The sequence below is a fragment of the Dasypus novemcinctus genome, chromosome 20 (genome assembly GCF_030445035.2).
Source record: "Dasypus novemcinctus isolate mDasNov1 chromosome 20, mDasNov1.1.hap2, whole genome shotgun sequence".
NCBI classification, from domain to species: Eukaryota; Metazoa; Chordata; class Mammalia; order Cingulata; family Dasypodidae; genus Dasypus; species Dasypus novemcinctus.
Genome location: NC_080692.1, coordinates 12,308,028 through 12,320,262, shown reverse-complemented (window position 1 = coordinate 12,320,262; position 12,235 = coordinate 12,308,028). Strand labels below are relative to the sequence as shown.

Genomic DNA, 12,235 nt, shown 5'->3' with positions numbered 1-12,235 from the left:
TGTTTTTGTTTTTAGGAGGCACCAGGAACTGAACCTGGGACCCCATGTGGGAAGCAGGCACTCAACCGCTTGAGCCACATCCGCTTCCCGGGACTGTGTTTTTTTAGTTTTCAGTTCCATAGAGTACAGAGGCTGAAGAATTTAAAAACACAGTCATAGCCCTGCTATTCTGAACCTGTAGGAACGTACCTGAGGAACAACTTTGTGACTCTGAAAGGAAAGGAATCAGTCCAGTTAATGCTAACTTGCTGCTGGGTTTTCTAGATTTGGCAGCTTCAGGTACTTGGTCCAACTTTGCTTGATAAAATATTGCTAGGTAAAAGTGTACCGTTTCCCTTCCACGTTTTCATAACCAGGCCAGAATTTTCTTGATAACAGCTGAATTTTTCCTCTCTCACTTTTTCTTTGATAATATTGTTGGTGGTTTTTTTTTTTAAGGCTAGGAGCAGGAATAATTTTGCATTAAAGGTTTCTTTTTATGGTGGGCGGTGAGGATGGGAGAAGTGTGTGTTAGTGGTGACTCAATTCCCTCTTCTTTCAAAAGTTCTAGACTTCAATTTTTTTTTTAAGTATAGGCATAGAGAGTAGTCACTTCAAAATTTAAAATGCATCAAAAAAGTCAAAGAAAATTCTCCCTTTTGAAAGGAAATGAAAAAGCAGCGACAACCATGGAATTAAAATTCGAGTTGCTGCTGACGCTTGACCTACTACCGTTCTCCTCTGTGGATAGCAAATAGGAAATGCCTAATTTCCAGAAGGTAAAAGGAGATGAGAGCAGGAGGGGGATGCAGTGTTTCTGTTTGAATAGCAAAATTCCTTGTTCCTTTCAATTTCTCTCTTGAACGGAAAGCCACCTAATAAAGAGAGAAAAAGTGGCTGGCACCCATGGGAGTGGCAAGTAATCCAGCTGGAAAGTGTGGGCTGTGGGCATTTAGGGCCCTGCCCGTTGGAGAGGGTCTCGCTGGCTAAGGATGTGCCCTGCCTTGGTGTTTTCGAAGGTACACAGCCCATGAGTATGTACCACACACCCGCCCGATGTCCTAGAGAACTACTATACCCTTCTCGCAGCCCTCTGTACTCTTTCTCATCCTGCGTTTCTAGGAAGTGCCCCTGATGCTTGGTTTGCTTTTAACATGTCCTCACGGCCTATTGCCCTTTTAAGTCTAAAGAGTAGCTCTTGAAAATGACCTCTTGTAGACCAGAGACTGCTAAATAGGGCTATGGAAAGCCTGGTACCCAAACTCCCGCCTGCTTTATTCAGATTTCCGTAAGAAATAAGCCCCGGGTGAGCTTTGTGGGGTGGGGGGTGTCTCCCAGGGGTGGTGCCCGCTTTCCGATTCTCCTACCTTCTCCCCCCGGAGAAGAGCCAGTTACATCCTGGCCGCGGTCCTCCAGACCGATGCACGCTGAAGGGATTGGCTGCATTTTTCTTCTCGAGGCAACTTTTGGGGATCTTCATTACTTTCATGTGGGCCACTTGCTAGTTTTGATTTCAATGATAATTTTTTTTTTAAGCTTTCCTCCGTCGCTATGAAAACACGCTGAACGCTTGTTTTGATTTCGCCCTGCCCTCTCTTCCCCACTCGCAGTCGGCGGCAAGAAGAGCTGGCACGTCCTGTGCCAACTGTCAGACGACCACGACGACCCTCTGGAGGAGGAACGCCAACGGAGACCCTGTCTGCAACGCTTGCGGCCTGTACTACAAGCTGCACAACGTAAGTGGTACTGCAGCCGCCGATGTGGGGGCTCTCGGGGGGTGTCCCTGAAACAGCTCCACCACTGGCCTCTGGTGTGCCCTGCTCGGACGGAGGCGCCCCCCATGATGGATAGTATGCATTAGGGACCGGCTTTAGGGCACCCCCTTGCAAAAATCCCTCATCTTTGTAGAGGGCAGCCTTGCTGAGACGGGAGGGGTTTAAGCAGAGAGCAAGACGACCCACTGAGTGTGTATTAATAGGCACGAAAAGTCCTGCAGCAACCCCATATGCTTGGAGGGTCTGATTGGGGCTTGTAAGAAAAAAAAATGGTCCCCTTTGGAAAACAAAAAAAGTCACCATGTATATACGTATACACACACACACGTTATTTTTATTTTTTGAGGTGCCAGGGCCAGAGATTGAACCCGTGACCTCGTATGTGGGTAGCCAGCGCTCAACCACTGAGCCACATTGGCTTCCCTAAGTTGGTTTTCTCGTTTGTTTTGCTTGTTGTTTTGTTTTTTTCAGGAGGCCACCGGGAACCGAACCCGGGACCTCCCATGTGGGAGGTGGGCGCTCAACTGCTTGAGCCACATCTGCTCCCACCAATTATATTTTGATGTGTCCTTGCGTCTTACCTTTTTTGCTAAAAGAGAGAGTGAGCAAAGAGATTGAAAGAGAAAGGTAAATAGGATTGTCATGCACGGCACACAAATTCCCGGAAACTAAGAGGACCGATTCAGTTACCGAGGGGTAAAAAGTCTTGGCTAAACCTGTGCTGTGAATTTTAAGTACATACTCTGTATAAAAGACATGAAATGAAGTGTCTGAGAGATTTCAGCTGATGTCTTTGTCCCAACCAGCTTATACATGCAAAGAAACCCCGAGGACAGCCGCCCTGTGAGGTTACCTCTGCCAGGGAAAAGAAGCTGTTCTTTTTACCTTCTGTGTCATATTAACAGAAGGATGATTGTCAGGCACCTGGGTTTAGCTGTTTCATTTCCAGTTTTTTAATTTGGGATCTTCTCACTTTGTAATATTTTTACTTAAAAAACAAAACAAAACAACAAATTCACCCAGATTTTCCTTTCCCTTTCCTTTCCCTTTTCTTTCCCTTCCTTTCCTTTCCCTTCCCTTCCCTTCCCTTCCCTTCCCTCTTTCCTTTCCTTTCCCTTCCCTCTTTCCTTTCCTCTTTCCTTCCCTCTTTCCTTTCTTTTCTTTTCCTTTCTTTCCTCTTTCTGTCTTCTTTCTCTTGTTCTCCCTCCCTCCCTTTCTCTCTGTCTCCCTCTCTCTTTCACCCCTTCTTTAGCTATTTCTGCTTTTCCTAACACTTCCTTGCCAATCTATTTTGGCAAAGGCTGGGAGTGAATGGGGAAGAGGCAGAGCTTTTAGCTCAGGGCCATTCTGGCCAGAAACCCATCGTACTCAGGATTACCTGGGGATTGGGGAGGAAGCATGTCTGGTTAGATTTTTTTTGGGCACAGGAGAACTTCTCAGGAGGCCTTAGCACTCTAGTTCTTTCTCACTCTTTGGGAACAAGTTGCTGTGATTCTCAAGGACCTTACAAAACTGCTCTCCCTGGCCTGCGGTGACATCCTTTCTTGACCCATCCCCACACAGAGCTGGCACTTAGGAAAACTAGTCTTCCAATGGACTGTGCTTTATATACATTCTTCAGCAGTTAAACCCACACTCCATTTTCACTTTGGGGGTTCTGCTTGCTCACTGCAGTGGAGGCAAAATGATCTGTCATTGAAATCTGGAAGATTTGGGGCCTTAGATTTTATTAGCTACTCTGTTATTGACACAGCCTATAAAATTATTTTGGTGTTGTAATGTATAGTTTTTAATAGGCCTTCATGTGACTTGGTTACATTTGAGCATCAAAGAGTCCCATGATGTGGGCAGGGCAGAATGGGTTTTTATTTTAGTTTTACTTGTAGAAATGAGGACTCAGAGAAGTAAGAAGTATGTGTAAGATGTTCAGGTGGCTGGTAAAGTAGAGGAGTCAGGACTGAAATAGAAGCCTGCCCTCGAGTCTGTGAGCACATTTTTAATTTCAGAATTGAGAATTCCTGGGCGGTACGTGGGGTCAGGGCTAATAGGACAGGCATTGGAAAATAAACTGCTTTCTTAGCGTAAAGCATAAAATTCTATACATATATGGACTCCTTCCTCTAGCCATAGAAGTATAGGAATTCTGGCAAATTAGCTAGACATTTTTGACTGATGAGATGTGATCTCGATTGTGTCAAGTCTGGGGAAAAAGTCTAAAGGCTCTGCATTTCTCAAATCAAAGGAAAGTCAAGGACCACTCCACGACTCCCTCCCGTCGTAGTCTTAATTAAATCCTGTCTTCTAGTGACTCGGAGAGAAGACTTTACCGTACTTGGTTCATCAGTAAGACTCCTCTGGTTCAGAAAGAATTCACGCAAGGTGATTTGTGTGCCTTTAACCATCGGTGATAATCATCTAGTAGCATTTTCATCCAGTTGGGTTGTGTTCTGCCCACTGAGATAGGTGCTTATGCGTGTAGGCACTGCTTCCTGTCTCGAGGCGTTTCTAGGGCTGCTGGCTCACTGTCGGGGTATCTAGGCAATGCTGTTCTGGTTATCTGGGTTTGGGTGGTATCTGTGTAACTAGATATTATATTTAGATATCTGGCTATGCCTAGTCAGATGTCAGCATAGAGAATGACGTTTCTGGACATTATCTTGGCGAAGGTTTGATGTGATAACCCAGTCCTGTCATTTCTCAAGGCTGCGGCTTTGTCTTGATGATGACTCTGAAGGAGGAACCCGGAGATGTCACTTTGGCAGTGACCTTTTAGCTGTTTTGCGGTCACTCATTTTGCCTCCCCGGCTCTGGGGGAGCAAAGGTTTCACCTCCAGGGTGTGGCTGCGGCCTCCTCCCGCCCTGCGTGTCCCCTCCCAGTGTGTCCCCTCCCAGCGTAGCTCCTGTCCCCTCCCAGCGTAGCTCCGGGAGGCTGTGTGTTTGCCGCTCCCGGATTGGCAGTGGCCGAGCCTGTCCCTTGGCCATTTGGAGTGTCCCTTTCTGAACCGTCCTTTCCTAGCTTTTGGAGCAGACAAGTTGATCCTTCAATGAGGGGGGGTCTCCTCTTTGACTCTTGGGAACCTTGCCGGAAGGGAATGTTCTCCCCTGACTGTTGCCCCTGGGTCTCTGCCACGTGTCCCCGGAAGCACGGCCCGACGGGGAGCTTGCTGTGTGGCGCCCGTGCCTGCTCTCGAGGTTTATGGGATTCTGACTCCATTGCGGGGCAGCCTCTGTTGGCTTTGCAAGATGCCTTCTCTCGGTTCTTGGTCTCCAAAGCAAATGTGTTAAAACAAAACTAAACAAAATCAACCAACACCAAAAACAAAAGTAGTGTGTGGAGTAGAGCGAGATGGCGCGCTGTCTTGGAGACCGACATTCGGTGAACTTTAGAGCGGGGTCTGGCCTCTGTCTATTCTAGCTCACACGAGCCTTTACCTTTTAGGAGGTGTGTGCTTGGATACTAGCACAGCACTTTGCGCCCAATGAATGGTTATTAAATACTTGTTGATGGGCTGTGTACTTGTGTGCTTAGGTAGAAGTGGATAGGAAGAGCAACTTTCAATCACTCCAGTTCTGTTGGAGTGCTGAGGGCCAGGGATTACCTTTTGGGAGAGACATGTTGGATTCCAGCAAGATTTTATGGCGAGAAGCCCCGGTAGAAGAGAGGTGACCAAAAAGTATTTTGAAGAGTCGTATAGTCCCGATTTCTCCAAGGCAGATAGACTTAATTAAACACTTAAGTTTACCTTGGGAGAGCATTGAAAGGCCTAAGACAGAGTTGTCAGGAGAGAGACAGAATGTTTTTTTCCCTCGCAAAGTTTCCTCCTCTCCCTCCGTTCTCATCAAGTAGTCTAAGAGGAAAAAATAAGACATGCCAGTGTACCGCCGTTATCCTTGTGATAACTTCGCGCTCGGTGGGTCTCTAAAACAGCAAGTTCCCCCCGCTGGCAAAATTTCCCCCAAGTTATCCAGATGGATGAGCATAATGAAAAAACCCTGCTGGAAAATCCTCCCTGTGGCCCTGGGTCTCTGGAGCTGCTGTAAGCCCTCGGCGCACCTCATCTGCGGGGTTCCAGTCCCTGGGGAGGAGGCAGGGAGAGGTGGGGGGACGGGGTGCCCTGAAAGCACACCCCGACCTGGGGAGGTCCCAGGACCCCGTGGTGGGGCGCGAGAGCACCGGTGCCACCTCCGAGCAGGCAAACAAGTTTAAAAAAAATTGATCTTTGCTTAGATTAACAGGCCCCTGACCATGAAGAAGGAAGGCATCCAGACCCGAAACCGAAAAATGTCTAGCAAATCCAAAAAATGCAAAAAGGTGCACGACGCGCTGGAGGACTTCCCCAAGAGCAGCTCGTTCAACCCCGCCGCCCTGTCCAGGCACATGTCCTCGCTCAGCCACATCTCCCCCTTCAGCCACTCCAGCCACATGCTGACCACGCCGACCCCGATGCACCCGCCGTCCGGCCTCTCCTTCGGACCTCATCACCCCTCCAGTATGGTCACCGCCATGGGCTGAAGCCCCTGCTCGCTGCTGGGGAGGGGGTCCGGGCCCCTCGAGCCGCCCCCCAGCCCCTCACACTTGCGTTTTTGCAGGAGCAGCATCATGAAGCCGCAAACCGACGCATCTGTGTTTTTGAAGGCGGACGGCAGCGTGAGGTTTGCCACTTGCGACAAGGCGCTTGCTGTGGTGTTTGTGTCCCGACCACTGAATCTGGATCCCATTTGTGAATAAGCCATTCAAGACTCATATTCCCTATTTAACAGGGTCTCTAGTGCTGTGAAAAAAAAAATGCCGAACGTTGCATATAACTTATATCGTAAGAAATAACTGTCCCTGTGAGGAAGACTTTACAGCATCGGGGCTGGAAGGAGGGCGAAGGACGCCAAGACTTTCTAAGGAATATTTTAAGGAATACAGGGAGACGGAAAGTGTGGACCTTCAGAAGACACGAGGTCTCCTGATCCCAGCGAGGTGAACATACCGCCAGTGTTGTTTCCTTTCACTGGCCACAGCTGTTTGATGCATTAAAAGAAAAAAAGAAAGAAAAAAAAAAACCCCATAAGAAAAAGTCATAGGCAAATCATTTGTTCAAAGCTGTGGGCCTCTGCATAGGAAATATCAGCTCTGGGCGAAAATCCACATTTTTTTTGCCCCTGCGGTTTCCGAGAGCCTTCCTCCGGGCCTACAAGCTTTGTGAACAAGTCCCTGTAATTGTTGTTTGTATGTATAATTCAAAGCACCAAAATAAGAAAAGATGTAGATTTATTTCATCCTATTATACAGACTGAATTGTTGTATAAATTTATTTACTGCTAGTGTTAAGAACTGCTTTTTTAAAAAATATTTTCCTTTTCTCTCAATTTTTGGTTGAATAAACTAGATTACATTCAGTTGAACGAGGTGGTTGTGCTCTGGAGGGTTTGTTTTCCATCTTGTTTCTGGATGATATTTATTAAATAGCTTCTAAGGGTACAGCGGCATCTGTCTTTTCACTCACTCCTCCGGTCTGTGCTGTGAGCCATGGGCGCGTCGGCGACAGTGGCCTGGGTGGGCGCCCCGGGTGCAGCCGGCTGCTGTTAGCAGTTTTTGTGTTTCTGTGTTAGTGATTGCTGCCTTAATACAGTCTGTGGGCATTCTCATGGCCCCCGTAATAATCAAGTTACGATATTTTAAAACCACAAAATAACATCATGGCCAAGTGATGGCCAAACTCTTATAGAATGGGGTAGCTCCGGCTAATTTAAGAAAAAGGAGTTTAAAAACAAAAAATGGGGTGCAGTCGTTCACGAGGAGGTAATGTCAACCCCAGGTAGGCACCGTCTCTTCCTTTGGGAAATCTGAGATCTGTCCATGTGGATCCCAGACGGATTTTTCCCCCGGGCTTGGAGTCCCTGCCGGGGTTCCCTGGTGAACCAGCTCTCCTTGCGGACCTTGCGCCGGCCGTCTTCTCGCAGGAAAAAACCGGGGCCGTTTCCTCCTGGCCGAGGTTCACAGGCAGAGACTGGTTCTCTTCAAGATGTAAAGGAGCTGGGCTGGCTCTTGAGATGGTTTCTGTTTTGCTTTTCTGCTGTTGAAGTGAATGACACCGCAGTGAAGGGTTTATGGGAATGTTTGGGAAACCTGAAATAACCATTTTGTAACTTATGCTGTATAGTTTCCTTTCACTCTGTTGACAGAATGTGTAACTGTGGCACACATTTTTAAAGTCTCTGTTAATCGCCTCTCTGCTTTCTTAGCAAATATTTTAAACCTTAAAGCTAAATGTTGAAATAAAGGAGTAGAGCGTTACTGAGATGCAAATGGAGATCTCCCTGGGTGCTAATTCATGATCGATGATTGGATTACTGTTTTCGGTGACTCTTGAAACACCATGATCTACTGCCATGTTAAACTGGGGAGATTTTGTTGTACAGTTCCAGTGCCTCAGGATTCGCCACCTTTTGCTTCATGAACAGATTTAAGTTAATGCCCTTTCACCTTAAGAACAGGGAGTTCAAATTCTTGACATTCTTTGGGGGTGGGTGGGGGGATGGAGGCAAGCACATAGAGAAACCCCAAACTCAGTACTCCAACTACTTTTCCTTTTAGATACTGTAGCCATACTCAAGCCCAACTTTGATTCCATTGCTTCTTCAGAGAAATGTGATTTCAGCATTCTGTACATTGATTTGACATTCTTGGACATTTCTAGAACATGATACAAAAGATTAAAAAAATACATATGATGACAATGATTCAGTTTCTTCTTTAGAATGTTATCAGAAGTTTTCTTGATTTCAATAGTTTCTTCCTTTAAAAAATACAGCACACACTAGGGAGTAATACTTGAGAGCGTTTAAGCGAGAAAAATAAGACCACGACTGAATCTAGACTATTGCTAAGGTATTTTTTAGTTAATTGTACCCCTCATTCATTTTCCATCTCTTTTTCCTCGCTTTTGAAGTAGCTACATTAGCTCTTCCACAGGAGAACACTTGAGAAATGGGAGGACTTGGATTTTTCCTTTAAAACAGTTTATTGTTTTTCTTTTTTTTTTCCTTTAAAACATTTTAAAAGCCAACATATTAGGAAAAATGAACTACATGGTTCTGGGCAGTTTTGCTATTTATGAACCCCCTTGGTTTATTGAACAGATTGAAGCGCTTTGTTTAACAACTGTTGAGTGCCCAGGTTGAAGCCATTTAACCACTCTTTCTTTTTAAAGTGCAGCAGGAAGTAGAGAAACCAAGACTCCGGGGATCTCATTCTTACTTCGTGACATTTAAATTGTTATTCCCCTTCAGAGAAAGGGCGGCAGGAGCTGTGGGTGGTTCCAGCGTGGCTTCTGGGTGAGGCCCGCAGAGGTGTGCTGAGGTGAGCGCGCCCTCCGATCGCCTTCCCAGATGAAGGTCTACTTTTTAAGGATTTTGAAGGATATTTAAAGCTTCCTCCTCACCCTGGGTCGTATTTCCCAAGTTTTAAACTGTGAAGGGAGCACATGCTCTCCAGGAAAGGCCTTCTCCGACAGGCCCGCGTTTGGTAAAACCAGCCATCCGTTTCCCACCTCTGGTGTTTTCCTCACACTGCCGACCTGCTTACATTTTGAAGCTGTGGAAGCACTGTGGCTGCGTGTTCCCCGGTCCCCTGCCCCGTCCCACACCCTCACCCCCAGAGCCACTGGAAATCCCAGACAGGCCGTTGTCGACCCTAAGGCAGATAAACTCCCTTCAACGGCCAAGCTCCGGAGCAAGAACAGGGCAGATTTAAAAGGCCGAGAGAAAACATTCAAAGTAAGGCATCTTACAGTTTTAGGCTCAAAGCATAAAATTTAACATTTTACCAAAATTTAACATTACCAAACAGTACCCGAATAACACTCCCACTGGTAGTTCTGCTCGCCCAAACACAGTGAGCCTGGAAGAACATTTCATTGCTGTTGATGCCATCTTGCTCGAACCGTGTGACTCTGGGCTGGGATTTGACTTAGTTTGCACCCTTTGCAAAAAAAAAAAAAAAGCATAAATAAGGAGAAACCCCAGAATCCAGGGGGCAATCGTTGATCGGGAGCACGTGTTAAAACCACTGTCCCAGGAGTCTGGAAACTTGGGTGTCATGCTGGGCTCTGCCACTGGTTCATGGAGTGATCTGAGGCCATTGTTTGATTTCTCTCGAAATTGCCTCCTTACCTATATAGCTGGATGAGATGATCTCTAAGACCTATTGGAGAGGAAAACTACCATGATTTCACTGTTTGTTTGAAAAGATCCTTTAGCAGGCAAGGCTCACGTGGCCCCGTCCCTGGGAGGGTTTCGTCCAGGGTGTTTTGAAAGCCTGCCGTGATATGAGTTCATAAGATCACAGATGGGACAGGGGTAGCTCCCCTCCCATCTGTTCCAAGGACTACCTTGTGAAACACAAATTAACTTGTATTTCCTGACTGTCAACCTCGAACTGGAGTTGGTGTCTCGGTCTTCAGATTCCCTGCTCTTTCTGAAATGTGTCCAGGCTCCTCTCGAGCTGAATACACAGTACTTGCTTGTCTTGCTGATTTTGGCAGTGTGGTTCGTATTTCACTCATCCATTGTGTAAAGAAATTCTGCCTGAATTGCTTGTAGGCTATTCTAGAGCTATAGCCAGAGTCCAGAACTACCTTTTCTTTTTTTCTCTCTCTCGCTCTTTCTTTCTTTTCGGAGAAGGGGATAAACAGAGGAAGTAGATCGATGTTCTAAGAAAGCTTTTCCTTTTAGGGTGCTCTATTGAGATCCCCATACCTCTAGTCACTTCCTAACTGTCCCTCGAGCTACTCTGTAGGGGATCCTGGGACATGAGCCGCAGCCCCTGTCGTGGCTGTGCAGCTAGGCAGGCTGCACGTTGGAGTGGAGGTTTGGGGAGCGAGCTCACAAATGCATCCCTCCCCGCCTTGCAAAGCATGCCCCTCCCCTTGCACAACTCTCCCCAGGGGGCCTCGAGCTAAACAAAAGCCGTACATTGTAAAATACTTCCCAGGAAGAGGCTGGGGCTCAATCAGCTGGGCTCCTGTCTACCATGTGGGAGGCCCTGGGTTCACGTCCTGGGGCCTCCTCGTGAAGGCAGGCTCGCCTGCACGCCGCGGAGAGCTGCCGGCCCCGCAAGCACGGTGGAGAGCTGACTCAGCAAGGTGACGCAACAAACAGGGAAACAAGTGAAAACACAGAAGAGCGCACAGCGAATGGACACAGAGAGCAGACAACAAGCAAGCTGCAATGGGGTGGGAATAAATAAAAATAAATACAGACACACAGAAGAACTCACAGCAAATGGACACAGCGAGCAGACAGCAAGCAAGCTGCAAGGCAGTGGGGGGGTGATATATAAAAAATAAAAAATGTAATCTGAAAAAAAAATACTTCTCTATACCGCCCTCAGTTGAGGGTGCCTGGTCCAGGCAATGGCTCCCAAAGACCTGCAAGCCCCTGGCAGGAGACTGTGTTTCTAAGGCAGCAGTTCTATGGGCCTAGAACGGTGTCCCTGGGGGGTGCGGTGGTGGAGGAGCAAGGCAATCGGCTCCCGGCACTGGACGCTGAAATCAGGGAATGGGTGTGCAGGAGACGCCACTGCAGAAAGAGTTGGACGCTTTTGGCGCAATGCCTTCACAACCAGGCGGTCTACTAAGAAATTAGCTGAGCTGATTTTTGGCCTGTGGGGCAAAAGAACCTCCCAGAAAATAGAACTTTTCTTTTCTTCTTTCTTTTTTCATAAAATGAATACATATTGAGCAAACTCATAAAGTACCGATTTTTTTTTTTTTTTAAGAAACTGGGCAGCTTCTCTTCGTGGCTCTTGAACCGGCCACGGGTAATCAGGCTTTTGAAGAGTTTCTCTCGAATGCCGGAATGAATCTGGTGGCCCCGGGGGTGGGGAGGTAAGTTGGGTAAAGCCTTTGCTTTCTAGAGGGTCCTTAAGCCTCCATTTCGTGCCCTGGAACAAAAGGCACCCTTCTTAGAGTTGGGGTGTCCCCAGGCCTCATGGTTGGGGGGGCCCCTCGCAGGCCTCCTGAGGACAGACAGCCGGCAGCTCCCATCGCCGTGGACACACGGGCAGCTCGAGCTGAGTCCCTGCGGTGGCCGCCCACGCGGTGCCGGAGCTGCCAGGGTGTCCCACCGATGCCCACCGAGCCAGAAGCTCTGGGGGTCCTTCTCGCCAGGCGGACTGTGCGAGGCCCTTCCGTTGACCTGTCCTCTTCACATCCGGGGCTCGCGTGCCTGAAGCGACCCCGTTCTTCGTTTCGCCAACCCGCAGGGCTCCATGGTTACCGCCGCGTAGACTGAGGCCACGCAAAGCCACCCGGGCCTCCTTCCGAGAATCCTAACTTCCTCAAAGGGCAACCAGGTGGGTTCACCCTTCTAGGACCCAGGACTCCTGACACCTGCCTGGAACCAGGTGAGCTCTGGGGAGGACAGGAGAACTGACCCTTGGTTCAGTCCAGGGGTCAGGGCTCACCTAGACTGGCCAAGGAGAGGGGACG

The 12,235-nt window shown here is 48.0% G+C and overlaps 1 protein-coding gene across 5 annotated transcripts in view; it reads left to right on the top strand.

Annotated features, from left to right (window-relative positions):
* GATA3 (GATA binding protein 3) overlaps nucleotides 1-12,235 on the top strand; it is a 38,324-nt gene that overhangs the window by 13,294 nt on the left and 12,795 nt on the right. For 3 of the 5 annotated variants that reach the window (XM_058282429.2, XM_058282428.2, XM_023587553.3), the window contains 2 exons: nucleotides 1,590-1,715; nucleotides 5,983-7,224. In XM_058282429.2, coding sequence (XP_058138412.1) covers nucleotides 1,590-1,715; nucleotides 5,983-6,267 — 411 coding nt within the window. In that variant the 3' untranslated portion in view covers nucleotides 6,268-7,224. Of the gene's footprint in view, nucleotides 1-1,589; nucleotides 1,716-5,982; nucleotides 7,225-12,235 lie in introns of those variants that run through there. The other 2 variants (XM_004447156.5, XM_071210075.1) reach the window with 2 other exon arrangements.